At 45.9% G+C, this 17,501-nt stretch overlaps 1 protein-coding gene across 8 annotated transcripts in view; it reads right to left on the reverse strand.

Moving 5' to 3' along the window:
* Positions 1-15,251, reverse strand: part of LOC118367514 (chondroitin sulfate proteoglycan 5-like) — a 40,775-nt gene extending 25,524 nt beyond the window's left edge. For all 8 annotated transcript variants that reach the window (XM_052494388.1, XM_052494386.1, XM_052494384.1 and 5 more), the window contains exons 1-2: positions 14,617-15,251; positions 2,278-3,259 (exon numbers count right to left, since the gene is read on the reverse strand). In XM_052494388.1, coding sequence (XP_052350348.1) covers positions 2,278-3,259; positions 14,617-14,713 — 1,079 coding nt within the window. In that variant the 5' untranslated portion in view covers positions 14,714-15,251. The remainder of the gene's footprint in view (positions 1-2,277; positions 3,260-14,616) is intronic.
* Between the last annotated feature and the right edge of the window lie 2,250 nt (positions 15,252-17,501).

The raw sequence follows: 17,501 nt of genomic DNA on the forward strand, positions 1-17,501 counted from the left end.
CCCAACATGATGACATGTCATGGTTTTTCCTACTCATGTAACCTGGCTTACACGTTCTCCTCATGGTGACCTCTATAAAGACCTGTTGACCTGGTATCAATGCACCAGGATTGGGAACCTTGTAAAAAACACAAAATCACTCAACCACCCTTTCACCAAACTTAATCAGTGTTTCATCTAGAAATACATGTTTCACATTGCAATACATGTTCATATAAAGTAATTGCCTTTTACAATGAAATGCTCACATTACTTCTGATATGATTCCCTGCTAATGTGTTGAAATACATTTATTACTTCATCCGACCGCTGTTAATTGATAATCCCTTAACCGTTTGGTAAACCTATAGATTTTATATTGGTTGGTCGACTGCAGATTTAACAAGTACAATGAAAATGTATGTTTGTTAATTAAGTAGAAACATGTGAAGTATGATATATACTGTGCTGCACGATTACCACTATTCTGATATTACTTCACAGTAAATGTAAAGAATCAGACAATGACAAGATCAGAGATGTACTGTATGTAATGCATCCCCTATACTGTGAACATATGTCCAAAATGATGTTCCTGGGGGTATTTTTCTCTACTAAAATTGCATTGGCCAATACAGTACTGTAATATATGTCATTTACGAAGCAGGTATTTTTGTCCACACATTTTTGCATGTGACCCCAGTGGGAATCAAACCAACCACCCTGGTGTTGCTAGTGCCATGCTCTTAATACTGTAACTGAGCCACACAGGACCACTGCAATACATACGTACAATACAATACTGTAAAATACAATACATGATTACAGTACAAGTGGAAGGATGACTGTCATCCCCATGAGCATGCTACCCTCCGCCAGGCCATGGACGAAGCATGCAATCACATCAGAGTGCAACGCTGTTATCAAGGCAAAGGGTGGCTGCTTTGAAGAATCTCAAATATAACATGTATTTTGAGTTGTTTAACACTTTTTTGGTTACTACATGATTCCATATGTGTTATTTCATAGTGTTGATGTCTTCACTATTATTCTACAATGTAGAAAATAGTAAATATAAAGAAAATCCCTTGAATGAGTAGGTATGTCCAAACCTTCGACTGGTACTGTAGGTCAAGCTTGGATTCACCATGCCCCCCCCAAAAAATCCACAGGTGCATGAACAATGAGGACATTTACTGTGATGTCGATGAGAACCTACAGACAAATGCTCTACTGGCTTGATGCAAACTAGTGCCTGCTAAGCGTTATGTTTCTTTCATTCATTGGATTTCTTTCATTTGATTACAGCACACCTATATTGTAATGACATCTGAACAATATATTTTTTGCATCAATGATTGTGAAAGATGTCTTCAATTCTCGCACACCTTTGATCACACATAGGATAGAAATGATGGGAATTCGATGTTCCATTTTTGGTTGATATTGCCTAATGTGAAAACTGTGTAATATTCTGTAATGTACAGTACTGTAGCATATTGCATTCAAAGGAACATTTTTAAACATGTACAGTCTCTTGCATTTTTTTGCTATTGGATAAACTGGTTGTTAAAATAACTACATTGAGAAGATATCATCATTATCATTCCTAAGAGTTTATACGCCGCGCACCAAAGCGACTGACAAAAACAGTATTATACATTGTCTGAGGTTGAGACTGATAGGCTGTGGAGCTTTGGCCAGTGTTGACCATACTCACATGATGCCTAACATTTGGAAATATAATTAGGTCAAGACGATAAAATAGAATATGGAAATAAAATTTGTGTGTGTGTGTGTGTGTTTGATTGCGTGATTGATTGTGCACGTGTGGGTCGCGTGACTACCACACTACAACCGGATGGTTGAAATCGATCTGGCAAAACAATGGCCGTATCCTCATAAACATCTCTGTAAAGCATCCAGGAACACGTGTTGCTTTCTATTCTCTAGTCTAAATCTCTCTCTCTCTCTCTCTCTCTCTCTCTCTCTCTCTCTCTCTCTCTCTCTCTCTCTCTCTCTCTCTCTCTGTGTTTGTGATGGGGAACTGTTTTCCATCCTCCATCTCATCAGGCTAGCTCATACTTTCTAAACACATTGTCAAGGGTGTAGATATCTGTTATTGTAATATAGATGGGTTTTATTGGGTTCAATGTTTATCTCTGATATGTTAGTGAATTTGATTTCTTCCATCTGGATGCCTTGCCTATGATGTTAGGGCGTGATGGCTGTGTGTGCCAGAGTGTGTGTGTGTTTGTGTGTGTGTGTGTGTGTGTGTACGTTCATTCCATCTCTCACCTGCAGAAGACCCCCATGCCATCCAGTAGGTAGCACTGGCCTCCGTTGAAGCAGTAGCTGGGCAGTGTGTCGCAGGGGGAGCGGCAGGTTCCATTCTGCTTCACGTAGCCCTGGCGGCAGCCACCGGCTCCGTCTGAGCCATCCACGGGTAACGCTGGAGGGGCTGCCGCAGGGCCCTCTGGAGCAGCAGCAGCACCTCCACTGGGCAGCCTCTTGTCTGGGGTGAAGGAGCCGGAACCTGGGGGAGCCCTGGGCCTGGAGCGCGATGGAGGCCCGGCAGTTAGCCTCAAGTCGTCATCCCCATCCAAGGTATCAGTAGTGGTGCTGTAGGAGTACTCATCAGGGGTGGGCGACGCACCGTCTTCGTACGGCGTGAGGTAGTCGTAGTTGTCTGGCATGGCCCAGGAAGTGGGGTCGCCACCCTGGAGCTCGTGGGCCAAAGAGGAGGGAGAGGGCGGGGCTAGGTCCAGGCCGCGGCCGCGAGAGGCGGGGTCGAAGAAGTCCACCGTGAGGACGTCTGGGCGGGAGGGGTTAGCAGCAGCGGGTGGAGGGGCAGTGGTGGTGGCCAGATTGGCTACTCCTTCTTGGAAGTGGTTGTCCAGGTCGAAGACGTTGTCTCTGGCGTTCAGCCACGGTGGGTCGGTGTGCTCCTCTTCATCCTCTTCCTCCTCCGTGCCACGGGGGTTGCTAGGCAGCAGGAGCTCTGTCTCTGCTGAGTCAGGGCTGATCCTGGGCGGGGCCACCACCTCCTCCTCGGCTGGCAACACCCCTTCTCCCAGCATGCCGCTGCCTTGCTCCTCCTCGGAGCGGGGCATGTGGCCGGGCCTCTGGGTCACTGTGAAGATGGGGCTGACTGAGCTGCTGATCCAGGTCACCTTGGTAACGACATCATTCACTTTGGCCGCTTCTTCGACCTTACTGGGCAGGGATGTCACATTGGCTGTGGTGTCCAACTCAGTGACATTGGCCCCCAGAGTGTTCCCTGCAAACATACAAGAAAACAATGCTGTCAGGGCCATGAGTGAATATCCTTTAATCAATCTGTCCACTTAATGTCATTCATAATAAAAAACACGGACACAAGAACTAGACCTAATATAAGCGGCAGAGACACAGATGTAGGATCTCAATTGGAGCCAGTTTCCTACGGCATGAAAATAATCCGGCAGCAACAAGAAATGTGAATTATTATGTGCATTAGAATGAATCAACTTTTTTTGTAGGAGTTGATACATTTTTCATTAGGGCAAGTCAAGTCTGACATTTTTTAAGTGTAAATTACAAACCTTAGAATCCTTTTTAAATCTCAGATACACTACATGTTTGCATTTCCTGCTGTGCAGGAAAATTCTCAGCAACAAAAGAGTGATCAAATGAACATCCTACATCTGTAGTAAACAAACACCAACCGAACAAACTATGAGATGAACAGTGACTTTCTTGCATTGAGGCTTCAGCCAAAAATCCACACACGAGTTGTGTCAGCCATTGAATGACTGAACATATCGTGACTCAAGTCCCTAGTCATTGGGCGGTGTCTGTCTCCCAAACTGGCTCAACAGTCCAGCATTACCCTGAAGCTAAAATGCAAAACAAATTAAACCAAGATGGACTGGCCATATACTTAACCACTGGTAAATGACTTCAGCCAAGTGTAGCTCCTTATTCCTCTCCTAAAGCAGCTTTGGCAAACCCCATGGATTATGTGTAATAATTGACTAATGTACTTGAATGGCAAGGAGCTGGGATTAGGGATTATGGTTCGGGGTTTAGGGTCTCCGGGGCTCCCTGTGGGAGGTGGAGTGATCTGGAGGGGAGACGGTCATATGGCATCTTCAGCCTGCAGTCTCACAGAGAGCAGCGCTGAGAGAAACACAGTGAGACACATTACTTTAACCAGACAAACATGTAGTTCACGGAAAAAGTGTTGGACTTTTTGTTTTCTTTCACAGAAATGCCATCATCATATTTAATAAGCCATTTGTGACGTGATGTCTCGGTTTCAGCGTGAAAACAAAGAAGAAGAACCTTCACACGAACCATTATCTCATATGAAACAATAGAACTATTTCTTCATTAAACGTGTTGCGTGACAACCAAAGAACTCACAAAGCTTCAACAAAACCAGTTGCTGTTGTACTAGAATTATTTCTAGGAAATATACAGTGGGCCTATAGAGTAATACATTACTAAGCAGATAAAGGTTGTTAATGGGTGCCGTCACGTTAGTATTATGGTAGCAGCCAGGTGGAATCCTGGGCTTTTTACTGCTGTAGTCAGAGAAACAGAGGCTTTCAAAAAGAGGATGAATTTTGAGTTAATCCATCCACCAGATAGACTCGCGCTGCTGTTAAAGACATCATCTGACATTCTGAGCAGCGCCGCTTTGGCCAAAACCACTATGGCATGCCACGCTTACACACATATCCAGGGAATATACTTAAAGGAATATAATGCACACACACACACACACACACACACAGTCATTCCCTCATGAAGTGATCAACTCTACAGAGAACAGAACAGGCTAACTCTGTGTGAGTAGTCCCCAGGGGAGCAGGCTACTCAACAGACAGCTCCCTCTGACGGTAAAGAGACACTTTAGTCACACTTCTGTATTTGTTCAGCTCTAACAATTACTCAGTCAGTTTGTGTATTTTATAGTTGTACGTCTGGAAAACAAACAGAGACAGAAAGTAACGTTCCGAAGACAAGGTCTGTCTCATTGTTTCTGGCAAAAATGGCCAAACAGTAGCATGAGTCTATGTTTCCTGTTGTTTTCACAATCAACAACTAAACGTCCCCTTTTCAGGACCCTGTCTTTCAAAGACTAAAAATCCAAATGGCTTCACAGATCTTCATTGTAAAGGGTTTAAACACTGTTTCCCTTGCTTGTTCAATGAACCATAAATAATTAATGAACATGCACCTGTGGAACGGTCATTAGGACACTAACAGCTTCCAGACGGTAGGCAATTAAGGTCACAGTTATTAAAACTTCGGACACTAAAGAGGCCTTTCTGCTGACAGAAAAACACCAAAAGAAAGATGCCCAGGGTCCCTGCTCATCTGCGTGAACGTGCCTTAGGCATGCTGCAAGGAGGCATGAAGAATGCAGATGTGGCCAGGGCAATAAATTGCAATGTCTGTACTGTGAGACGCCTAAGACAGCGCTACAGGGAGACAAGACGGACAGCTGATCGTCCTCGCAGTGGCAGACCACGTGTAACAACACCTGCACAGGATCGGTACATCCGAACATCACACCTGCAGGGCAGGTACAAGATGGCAACAACAACTGCCCGAGTTACATCAGTTACACACAATCCCTCCATCAGTGCTCAGACTGTCTGTAATAGGCTGAGGCTGGACTGAGGGCTTGTAGACCTGTTGTAAGGCAGGTCCTCACCAGACATCACCGGCAACAACGTCCCCTATGGGCACAAACCACAGTCGCTGGACCAGACAGGACTGGCAAAAAGTGTTCTTCACTGACAGGTGGCGGTCTTGTCTCACCAGGGGCAATGGTTAGATTTGCGTTGATCTTCGAAGGAATGAGCGTTACACCGAGGCCTGTACTCTGAAGCTGGATCGTTTTGGAGGTGGAGGGCCGGTCATGGTCTGGGGCGGTGTGTGACAGCATCATCGGACTGAGCTTGTTGTCATTGCAGGCAATCTCAACGCTGTGCGTTACAGGGAAGACATCATCCTCCCTCATGTGGCACCCTTCCTGCAGGCTCATCCTGACATGACCCTCCAGCATGACAATGCCACCAGCCATACTGCTCGTTCTGTGCGTTATTTCCTGCAAAACAGGAATGTCAGCCATGCCAGTGAAAAGCCCGGATCTCAATCCCATTGAGCACGTCTGGGACTTGATGGGTCGGAGGGTGAGGGCTAGGGCCATTCCCCCCAGAAATGTCCAGGAACTTGCAGGTGCCTTGGTGGAAGAGTGGGGTAACATCTCACAGCAAGAACTGGCAAATCTGGTGCCGTCCATAAGGAGGAGATGCACTGCAGTACTTAATGCAGCTGGTGACCACGCCAGATACTGACTGTTACTTTTGATTTTGACCCCCCCTTTGTTCAGGGACACATTGTTCCATTTCTGTTAGTCACATGTCTGTGGAACTTGTTCAGTTGTTTATGTCTCAGTTGTTGAATCTTGTTATGTTCATACAAATATTTGCACCTGTTAAGTTTGCTGAACATAAACGCAGTTGACAGTGAGAGGACGTTTCTTTTTTTGCTGTGCTTATAACAGTATCATTCAAAGTATGGTCAGTGCTGTGGCCTAACAGCCTTAGAAATATTTTTGTGATACGTGGCTGTCATTTATGTGCAGTATAAATGTCTAGATTTCATGGGATGTCGGGTTTGTCAGGGTTATTAAGTTAGGAGTACTGGAGTTGTACTGCATCAACACTTTCATCAATTAAAACATTCCATACATGTGGTTCTCTCTTCTAAAATGTCATATAATCACGATATAAGCAATGTCATATCATGGAGAATCATAGGCTGTCCAAAATGTAAATCTTCAAGTGATTACTTCAAGGTAAAAAAATAAATAATCTTCAAAGGATTCTTAAAAACTTTTACTACAGTGGGCTAAATCAGGGTCACACAGAGTGTTTCTTGGTAGTCTTAACCAAATCTACTTTGAAAAAAGTATACACCTCACACACATGGTTATGTGCTTAAAGAAAAGAAAACACCTGAAAAATGTCAGATATAGAGTTGAAATATATTACATTTGAGTTTGCATACCAATATAATAACACTGTATATACTATACATCACAGAAGACTGAAATATAACAAAACCGTTTGACATAGAAACACCGGATTTTCAGCAGGTTTTTATAAATAACGTTAATTAATTATGAAATTATGAAAAATATGAATACCATTCCACCCATGAGGCCACTAGGGGGCGATTTGGTCATTTGACTGCAGGAAAGGTTATTAATCACTTAACAACGTAGACACACACACACACTCTCTCAACCCCTTCCGTTTCTCTCTGTCTGTCTCTCTCTAAGGAGGACACTGGTGGTGCTCTTGAAGAGCCACTGTATTGGAGGCAGCAGTGTGTCTGTCTGCCAGGGAGCTTTGCTGATTCTCTAAAGTGAGTCTCAATTAAAAATGCATCCTCACATAGAGTCTTGTTAACCTAATTGGATTAACAAGGAGACTTTTGACAGGTCGCTGATTTCGCTGGGCACCACCAGCCAGGACTATGGTTGTAAAATTCTGTGAACTCTTCATAAATTCCCTGGTTTTCCAGAAATTCTGGTTGGAGATTTCCAGATTCCGGGAATCCTGCAACCGGGATATCGGGAAAACCAGGGCATTTATTGAAAGTTCACGGGATTTTGCAGCCTTAGCCAGGACCCATAGATAGAGAACCACTGTGAACAGCAGACTCATATCTCCCACTAGTACACAGCTATCTATCTCATCACCTGACCAGGCCACAAATAAAGGCTTTTGATTCTATAAGGAGAACTGAAGTTTAGTCCTAGACACTTCTGCTCACATGCAAGGAGAGTGGGCCGGCCCATATATATGTGTGGCTGTTTCTGAAGTCAAAACTAGAACACATTAAGTTGCTTACGCCATTCTTGGAGTTACTTGAGTTGAGGTTTCCATTGAAAGACTTGTATACACCAGAGACAAATACCAGTCTCATTCTCTTTAAACAATGTGAAGACACTGATTTGATTTATCCAGTTGCAAGGCGAGACTATTAATACCAGTCCAAAAATACTTCATATTGCGTTTGAGACTGTTTGTGATCAAGAAAAGTTTTAGGAGATCAGAGAATACAAAACCTGCATGTAATTATCTAAAAAAAAGTGAGTGATCAAAAATGCGATGTAATTTAACGCCTAACTTGACGTGGGCCTACAGAGGCAAAACTATTGTGTAACTCATGGACTGATATCAAAGGGAGGCTTGTGTGAGATAGAGGTAGGTGACTTACCTATTCAGCATGAGTAACCATACATCCTGAACATCAACCCAATCCCAGCCAACAAGATACACTGTGCCCACTATGACACAGAGTCTGTTAACAAGGCTGTGGTATACAGGATGCCCAATAAAAGGGACATTAGATCCACAGGTCCAGCAGGGTGGCAGCCTGGCATGATGCCACAATGGCCTGAATGGGGATTGCCAGGACATTGCCAGGGTAGGGTCAGGTCCCTGTTTAGACCTGGTCTTCTCACCGTCCCCGGCCTCCACCACTGATTGTCCCCCTGGCCCAGATGGAATCAGGCTCACAGGGGCCACAGCAGACCCCCGGACTTAGGGCTGTCAGAGAGCGGTGTGTGGCGGCCTGGGAGGATGGGGGGGGGGGGATAAAGTGGTCTTTGTGCTCCACTTTCAGACAGGACAGTCAGACAATGTTACATAAGGAACCTCCTCACCCCTTAAAGGGTATTCTGAGGTGTTTGGGGGGTATGGGGGGGTTGGGGTAGGTTCCAACCCCTGTAGCGGAGGGCGTGGGTGGCGGTAATGAGAGATATTTGGCATTGCCAGGGGCAACAGGGTTGATGTTGGCTATCTGCCAAGTCTTTTGTTTCCTGGTTAGTTGGGATGCGTTGCCTACCTCCAAATGAAACGGGGGATTGTGATTGGCTATGACAGACAGTAAAGAGGACGGTGATTGTTTGTGACAGATTTTTAGCTCCCAGACAGTGTCTGCTGACACCGACAGAAGGATATAGGGGTGAAGGGTCAATGGTCAGGGTGGCCAGAGCAGTGAGATAAAGTGGGAAAGAGGGGAGGGAAAGAGGGAGGGAAAGGGAGGGAGGGAAAGAGGGAGGGAAAGAGAGAGGGGGAAATGGGAGGGAACGAGAGGGAGGGAAAATGGAAGGGAAAGAGAGGGAGGGAAAAAGCGAGGGAAAGAGTGGGAGGGAAAGAGAGGGGGAAAAGGGAGGGAAAGCGGGAGGGAGGGAAAGAGAGAGGGAAAGAGGGAGGGAGAGAGGGAGGGAAAGAGAGAGGGAAATGGGAGGGAACGAGAGGGAGGGAAAATGGGAGGGAAAGAGAGGGAGGGAAAATGGGAGGGAGGAAAAGGGAGGGAAAGCGGGAGGGAGGGAAAGAGGGAGGGAAAGAGAGAAAGCAGTTGAGAGAGAAATGGAGAGATAGAGCGGATGGAGGCACAGAATAAGCGAGAGAGAGTATGGAGATGCCAAGAATGAGAGTGTGTGATAGGAGGATGGTGTCGTGAAAAAGATAAGCAGACGAAATGGCAGTTAGGTGAGCATGAGAGAGAGAGATGAACAGCAAAGGATGATAGTCAAGTGAAAAGGATTGTGAGGTTGTGTGTGAGAGAGTGAGTGTGACTGATCACTCGTTTCCATTGATTTTATAGTGAGCTCCCACTAAACAATCCTCAAGAGAGGACCTTCATACTGTGTATAGACACACACGTACACACGTGTGCACGTATAACACACACACACACACACTATATAACCATTATGAATAATGCATTAACCTTTTTCTCTTTACTCAATACCATTCATTAATATCGATGAAAGTGGATATGCATGAGTCTGCATTCAGCAGACTAACACCCCTGCACTGATTTCCACCTACCACTCTGCCACTCCCTCAATCTCTCTCTCTCCTTCTCTCTCTCTATACCTTCCTCCCTCCATCACATTAAACCTTTCATTTTTGTGCTCAACAGGTGGCAGGCTGGAGGAGGGATGGGTTGCCATGGCAACGGTCTTGCCCTCACTGTGCAGAGGGAGAGTTGATGCAGCGTCGCTAACCTAACAGATCTGCACACAAACACACGCATGCACACGCACTCACACACCACAAGGACAAAACGCTAATACTCACATTTCCAGACATAAATATTCATTGCGTAAGAGCAATGGGTGTGTGTGCAGGTGTGTAGCTTACATAACACAAGTTTGTGTATGCCTGGTTGTGTGTATGCATGTGTGTTATCAAAATGCAGAACAGGGAGCCTGTCCTCTCTCAGCATGCCCCTCCGGTGTCCATACTCTCCTCCTTTACCTTCCTGCTTCCTCCTGATTGGTTTAAGTCAGCGGTTCCCAACCAGAGGTAATAGGAACCCTGGGGTACTTGGCCTATCCATAGGGGGCACTTGAGACTCATGATACCATAAAATGCACACGAGGGGGTACCACAGGGAACCTCCAGGCAGAGCTAAATTCAGTTGGTGCTATACAGTAACTAAACGAGGTTGGGAGCCACTGATTTAAGTGATTAGCCTAATTAAAAATCAAGGATTCGATAAACTCCCGTCTTTCAAAGGCATCCAGGGATCACACAGTCCACATTTTAATCCAGCTATCAGTAATCTTATTATCCATTTTATGCTTGTTTTTCCTTTTGTTCTTTCTTGGGCTGGTTCAGCTGAATGTGCTTGTGTGGTGGATCTTTATTAATATATAATAACATATGCCATTTAGCAGATGCTTTTATACAAAGTGTCTTACAGTCACGCATGCATACATTTTACATACGGGTGGTCCAGGGAATGGAACCCACTGTCCTCGTGTTGCAAGCACTGTGCTCTACCAACGGCGCAACAGAGGACCACCTCTTTGACAGGGGGAGGTGGGGGAATGAATACTAATAGGACAGGGCTCAACTATGGACGCCCGTCTCGGTGATGTAAAACGCTCCTCTCGCATTGCAGAGCACGGTTCGCTTTGTGGAGGAGACTAGATGTGCGCTGACACATTCGGAGGCGCGTGCACTGACATGAACTCACTGACACGCACACAGACTACTAGAAGGTGCAAGAACACAAAGATACACACTTATTCTTAACACTATCACAACCTATGGGAATGCTCACACACACACACACGTTTAAACGGCTGGCCAGGTCAAGCCAACCCACACCTATGTTAATGGTCCCCTGCTGGCAACTGGAGGCAGAACCTTGGAGCAGGGGGTGCAGGGAGGTGCAGGTGGTAGGACAGAGAGAACGGGATAACACTATTGTGTCTTCTTCTCTGCTTCTCCCCGTGCTTCTCCGCCTCTGATGAGATGCAAGGTACTCCACAATCCCCCTGAAGCAACACCGAGAGGAGCTGCCTAAAGCGGGTTTGCGCAGAGCACGCCATTGTTTTAGATGGAGGGAGGTGGATTGCAGATGTTCTACCAAGCAGCATGTGAGGTGCACGGGGTTGAGGTACACGGGATTGAGGTACTCCTAATGATTGTAGAGAGAGAGAGAGAGGTAGAGAGAGAGAGGTAGAGAGAGAGAGGTAGAGAGAGAGAGGTAGAGAGAGAGAGGTAGAGAGAGATAGGGAGGGAGAGAGAGAGCTAGAGAGAGGTAGGAGAGAGAGAGAGAGGTAGAGAGAGAGAGAGGTAGAGAGAGAGAGAGAGAGAGAGAGAGAGAGAGAGAGAGAGAGAGAGAGAGGGAGAGGTAGAGAGAGAGAGGTAGAGCGAGAGAGAAAGAGAGGTAGAGAGAGAGGTAGAGCGAGAGAGAGAGAAAGAGAGGGGTAGAGCGAGAGAGAGAGGTAGAGCAAGATAGGGAGAGAGAGAGAGAGGTAGAGAGAGAGAGAGGTAGAGCGAGAGAGGTAGAGAGAGAGATAGAGTAGAGAGAGAAAGAGAAAGAGAAAGAGAAAGAGAAAGAGAAAGAGAAAGAGAGAGAGAAAGAGAGAGAGAAAGAGAGATAGAGAGAAAGAGAGAGAGGTAGAGCGGGAGAGAGAGAGAGGTAGAGCGAGAGAGAGGTAGAGCGAGAGAGAGCGAGAGAGAGAGGTAGAGCGAGAGAGAGAGAGAGAGAGAGAGAGAGAGAGAGAGAGAGAGAGAGAGAGAGAGAGAGAGAGGTAGAGAGAGAGAGGTAGAGAGAGAGAGGTAGAGAGAGAGTAGAGAGAGAGAGAGAGAGAGAGAGAGAGGTAGAGAGAGAGAGGTAGAGAGAGAGAGAGAGAGAGGTAGAGAGAGAGAGAGAGAGAGAGAGAGAGAGAGAGAGAGAGAGAGAGAGAGAGAGAGATGTAAGGCGAGCGAGAGAGAGAGAGAGAGAGAGAGAGAGATGTAGAGCGAGAGAGAGAGAGAGAAAGATGTAGAGCGAGAGAGAGAGAGAGAGAAAGATGTAGAGAGAGAGAGAGAGAGAGAGAGAGAGAGAGAGAGAGAGAGAGAGAGAGAGAGAGAGAGAGAGAGAGAGAGAGAGAGAGAGAGAGAGAGAGAGAGAGAGAGAGAGGTAGAGAGAGAGGTAGAGAGAGAGAGGTAGAGAGAGAGAGGTAGAGAGAGAGGTAGAGAGAGAGAGAGAGAGAGAGAGAGAGAGAGAGAGAGAGAGAGAGAGAGAGATGTAAGAGAGATGTAAGGCGAGCAAGAGAGAGAGAGGGAGAGATGTAGAGCGAGAGAGAGAGAGAGAGAGAGAGAAAGATGTAGAGCGAGAGAGAGAGATAGAGAGAGAGGTAGAGAGAGAGAGAGAGAGAGAGAGAGAGAGAGAGAGAGAGAGAGAGAGAGAGAGAGAGAGAGAGAGAGAGAGAGAGAGAGAGAGAGAGAGGTAGAGAGAGAGAGAGAGAGGGAGAGAGAGAGAGAGAGAGAGAGAGAGAGAGAGAGAGAGAGAGAGAGAGAGAGAGAGAGAGAGAGAGAGAGAGAGAGAGAGAGAGAGTGAGGGATGTGCACTATTTCTCCAATTTACTTTATATTGATTTTAAAATGACTGTTATGATCAAAATGTGTGTTTTTTCCTAAACTGCTATATAAAAGTCTGGGGGGATTTGGCTTGAAGATTAACACACTGCGTTTCAAAGATAATCTGTCCGCGGCAGATGTGTGTCAGCAGGCCAGAGGAGAGCAGAGGAAAGGAGGGAGAGGCAGGCAGGAGGGAGAGGCAGGCAGGAGGGAGGCAGGCAGGCAGGCAGGCAGGAGGGAGGCAGGCAGGCAGGCGGGCTGGGAGGCTGACCTTCCCAGAGTCCATCATTCCCAGAGGCCATCACCATGCTGGCCCCAGGGACATAAATCCTGGAAATGTGGCTGAGCCTTGACTACCATTACCCCCTCCATCACCCGTCCAAACCCGCTCACACAGCCATCATTCTGAGTGGGGGAGGGGAGATGCCTCTACGTCCCTCACCCCCAACCATCTCTTCACTTCGGAAGACTGAAAATGGCACCGAGAAGAGGTGGCACCGAGAAGAGGTGCCCTAACAACTGTCATTGTTAGGGACACTTTCCTGCAGCTATGATTGTATATATTTGGCAAGGCTGACATTATATTATATATTCATCCATTTAATCCGGACATTGTTTAAGCATGTCTTGGCGCGTTGGTACCGTCTTCGGTGCCCTGTTGCTGGGCGGTGATGGGCATAAACGGATCCTCTTTTTGCCGGTTGGACAATAGTGCACCAACCCGGACCAGCGACGCGCCAGGGAGATTCCAGTCTCCAGAGGCTACACAGACTGACATATGGATAAATAAATATAGCCTATCATCCCATCCTTCCGCAGACTACATTGCCTGTAGAGTACCAATTCCCGCTCCCATTCCTACAATCACTGGGCATCATCCTCCCATCCAAGCAGAAGTGGCCAAACATAAAAATCTAATGGTAATGGCGACCGCGTAAGGAAATTGAAATAAAATGAATCGACTAGATTAGGTAGCCTATATCCCCATGATGTCATATTGATTCTATCCCTGGTCTATTCATATCCAACAACATTATTAACATGTAAGAAGTGCTGTGATTCAGCATGAGACAATGAGGATAAAGAGTTTTCAGTGTCTTTTCATGTTTTCTATAAAAGCCAAGGCGCGCTGTATCAGAATGTCCGTCCAAATTGGTTGATGAATAATGCAACAGAGACTCCGACCGTAATCCTGCCTTTGTGTCGCCTAGCTCCATCACTGCCAGAGTGACAGCAGCAGCCTAGGGGAAGCAGTCCTAGCGCATCGGCTCGCCACTATTACCCCGTAACACCGATACAGAGAGTGGGTCATTGCTGAAAGGCAATTGTGCCATCCGGCTCTCCAAAAACCAATACAACCTCCATGCAATTGCCACTCTTTGGAATTGACACATTGCCCGACAATATCCCACCCAAAATGTCATATCATAACCCAAATAAAATATTGGTTTGCGTCCTGGGTAAAGATAACCTATGGTGCAGTGCTTAATTAATGACACTATTCTGAGAGTGAGCGCATGACCAGTCGGCTCTAGTCTACAATAGAAGGCTCACTGGTCCCCTTTGTTGGACTGACTCTCTGTGCAAGTGTGTTTTGTCACTGGTTTCACGGTGGTCAGCCTATCACACGCATGCGAGGGAAAACAAAGAGACAACCCATGCTTTCTTGTGAGTCAAAAATGATATGATTTCTTACCATGTACAAAGAGGGGAATCAAGTGTAGAACCAGAATGCTTGACAGCAGCAGTAGCCTCCAGCATCCCGTGCAAAACCTCTCTTCCTTTCCGTTCATGCTTGCGTGTGATAATGGCCAGAAAATCTGATTAAAATCCCTCTCAAAATGAAGTGTTCAAAATTGTATTAATCCGAAGAGTAAATCTTCTGATTTGATTTGTGCCCCCTATCCACGTTAGACTCCCGCCTCCCTGCGCTTCTCCATAGTAACTTCGTCTTGAGTGGTGCGCTAGTATTTACTTCTCCCGCTTCTTCAATTAACCACAGTTCAATCGTTCAAGGCCCCGTCGCCACCGAATATCGGCCAGACGGAGACCTCGCACAGCCAAGGATGGACGTTCCGTACTGGAGCTGAGTTGAGCGCAAGCGAAAGCTGCGGCTCCGTTTGTTTTTGATTAGAGCGATGGCACTTCACCATAGGACGACTGGGAACACTCCGCGGAATGTGATGCGATCCGCACTGCTCTCACCATCTGGGAAGGGAAAAGGATTGTTGCTGCCCCCCTCCTCCGGTCTCCTACCCCTCCTCTTCCCAAGGCTTTTTTCCTTTCAATAATTTGGACCAATTTGCTATTCAACTGAGACTTGGATCTTGCCAGTGCACACACTCAGCTCGGCGCTTCAGCAGCCTTTTAAACACAATTTATAAACGGAGACTTAAAATAAAAATGATAATACTTCTGCGTGAGCGTGCAGGCGTGTGCTTATTTTCCACTGTCAGATGTTTCAAGCATTTCCCTGAAGAGATTGATGCTTTGGCCAAATGTTTGAATAAATCAAGTTAAAAATAAATCATGGGTTTTAAGCACTGTGGTCAAACTATTCGGTGCATGGGCCACATGCCACATAACAGTTGGATGGGAGGGAGATTTAAAGTAAAGTAGTGTTTTAATGCTTTAGAAACAACATGTTTTGGTTAATTGTGTGTTAAGATAAAGAAACAAACAGCAGAGACTGGGTGGGGTGTGAGAGACATTGGGATGCAGTGATGAATGCATGAGGGCCCAGGGTACTGACGGTAGGGGTCCTACATTCTTTCACAAGCTACCAGCTCTCATAGCCTCAGGTCAGAATTAGGCTACATGTTCATCCATGTTTCTCAAATGTGAAATTTCGAAGTTCTTCCAAACGTGACATTTCAAGGTGTTTAAGGTTTAGTTTAGTCTAGGCATTTACATCCAAATTCTTAAGATTAGGCATTAACTCCGAATGAATAGGCTTAAAACAATAGCATCAAAAACGTTCTATTGCTGGATTCCAACATGCAATCTTTGGAATCACAGGCAGATGCTTGAAGCTATTTAACAATGCTCACTGTTGCCCCTAGTGGGCGTTTTACACTTCATCTCCCAACGTTCTCAGACATGGGTGGACTTAGAATACTGACTTGTATCATGAGTGACCTGGCTGGCCACAAGACCATGCAGGAAGACCATGGAGGAAGAGGGGAAGAAGCCCCGGCAACAGGCTTTTATGTTGTGTGTGTGCGTGTTTTTGTGAGCGTGTGAATGCTTGGCTGCATGCGCACATGTGTGTGTTAATTGTGGAAAGTAAGTCAAGTAGAAATGCAGTGTGAAACAAATGAATAATTGACTGTCCTATTTCAAATGAGACTTTTCAACGTTTTCACGTAGGCAGGGTTCAGCTAAATGAAGGATGGTACTCACACATCCTACCTCTCCAACACACCTGGCCTGAAGATGATCACTTTGCTTTCTTGTGAGGGCTTTGTGTGTGTGTGTATAAGTGTGTGGTCGCGCCCTGCAGACTGCCTCAAGCAGTCTGCAGCCCCCCTGCCTACCAATACTCCTCTTTGGGGGAGCAGACAAACAGACATACAGTACAGTACCTTCAGACACTCATTCTCCCCTCAATGAACTTTGCTAAGATCTAGAAATCATCTATCAGAGCTCTCCTTCACCAACTGTTCTCAAAGTCTGCAGTCCCCATGCTTTAAAAAAAAACATTATACAGAGACATTGTTAGTATCCTCTATGTCCTGAGTGACTATGTATATAGTAACATTTGAGATGGGATTGATTGAGTCAGAGCGACTTGACTTTCACTACCCTCTCTACTCACCCGACAACCCCCTTTATTTTCCCTTAAGAAATGCACCCATTCGGAGCTGAATCAGCCATTTGGCTATGTGTGAGTCAGGTTGATGGGTTAGATGAGGGGATTTACCCAATGCCCAAATAGACCCCCCAAACCACCTCACCCCAGATCTGTCTCTGGGTGTCATATACTCATTTTGGGTTAATACCTATTACAGCTATCATGTCTGCTCAAACCAGGACTGTTGTTATGAAAGCCTCACCAATCGGTTTAATTTTGAACACGGGGCCGTCAACAACGTTGGGATTAGACAATAATCCTCACTCTCCTCTCCCCAAAAATATGTCTGACCCCCCACCTCAGGGGAACAATTATTATCCGGTTCTGGTGACACAGGGGTACTGGGTGCAGGCAGGCATGCATGCACACAACAACAAAACAAACAATGTAACAATTAGGCAGTTTCTCAGACACCCTGGGGAAGACTGAGGTCATCGTAGGTCAGACTGGAAAGGTGGGAGGTTCAAAGGTCATACCTACCCATCTAACAATCAAAAAAAAGACTGGGACATAATGGATTCCCTTTTTCTTCAATGTTCTAGGAACACCTCCCTTTAGCTCTGTTGTTGAAATGTTCTCAGAATGTTTCTAAAGCTATTATAGATTATACCGTTGACAGACATTAGACCGTTATCCCTAACCTTTATCTAAGAAACACTGCAAGATGTTTGCTGTGTGGGTAACATATCCTGTGTTATCCAGGTATGAACATGATAAAGTGAGATTGG

The sequence above is a fragment of the Oncorhynchus keta genome, chromosome 34 (genome assembly GCF_023373465.1).
Source record: "Oncorhynchus keta strain PuntledgeMale-10-30-2019 chromosome 34, Oket_V2, whole genome shotgun sequence".
Lineage (NCBI taxonomy): Eukaryota > Metazoa > Chordata > Actinopteri > Salmoniformes > Salmonidae > Oncorhynchus > Oncorhynchus keta.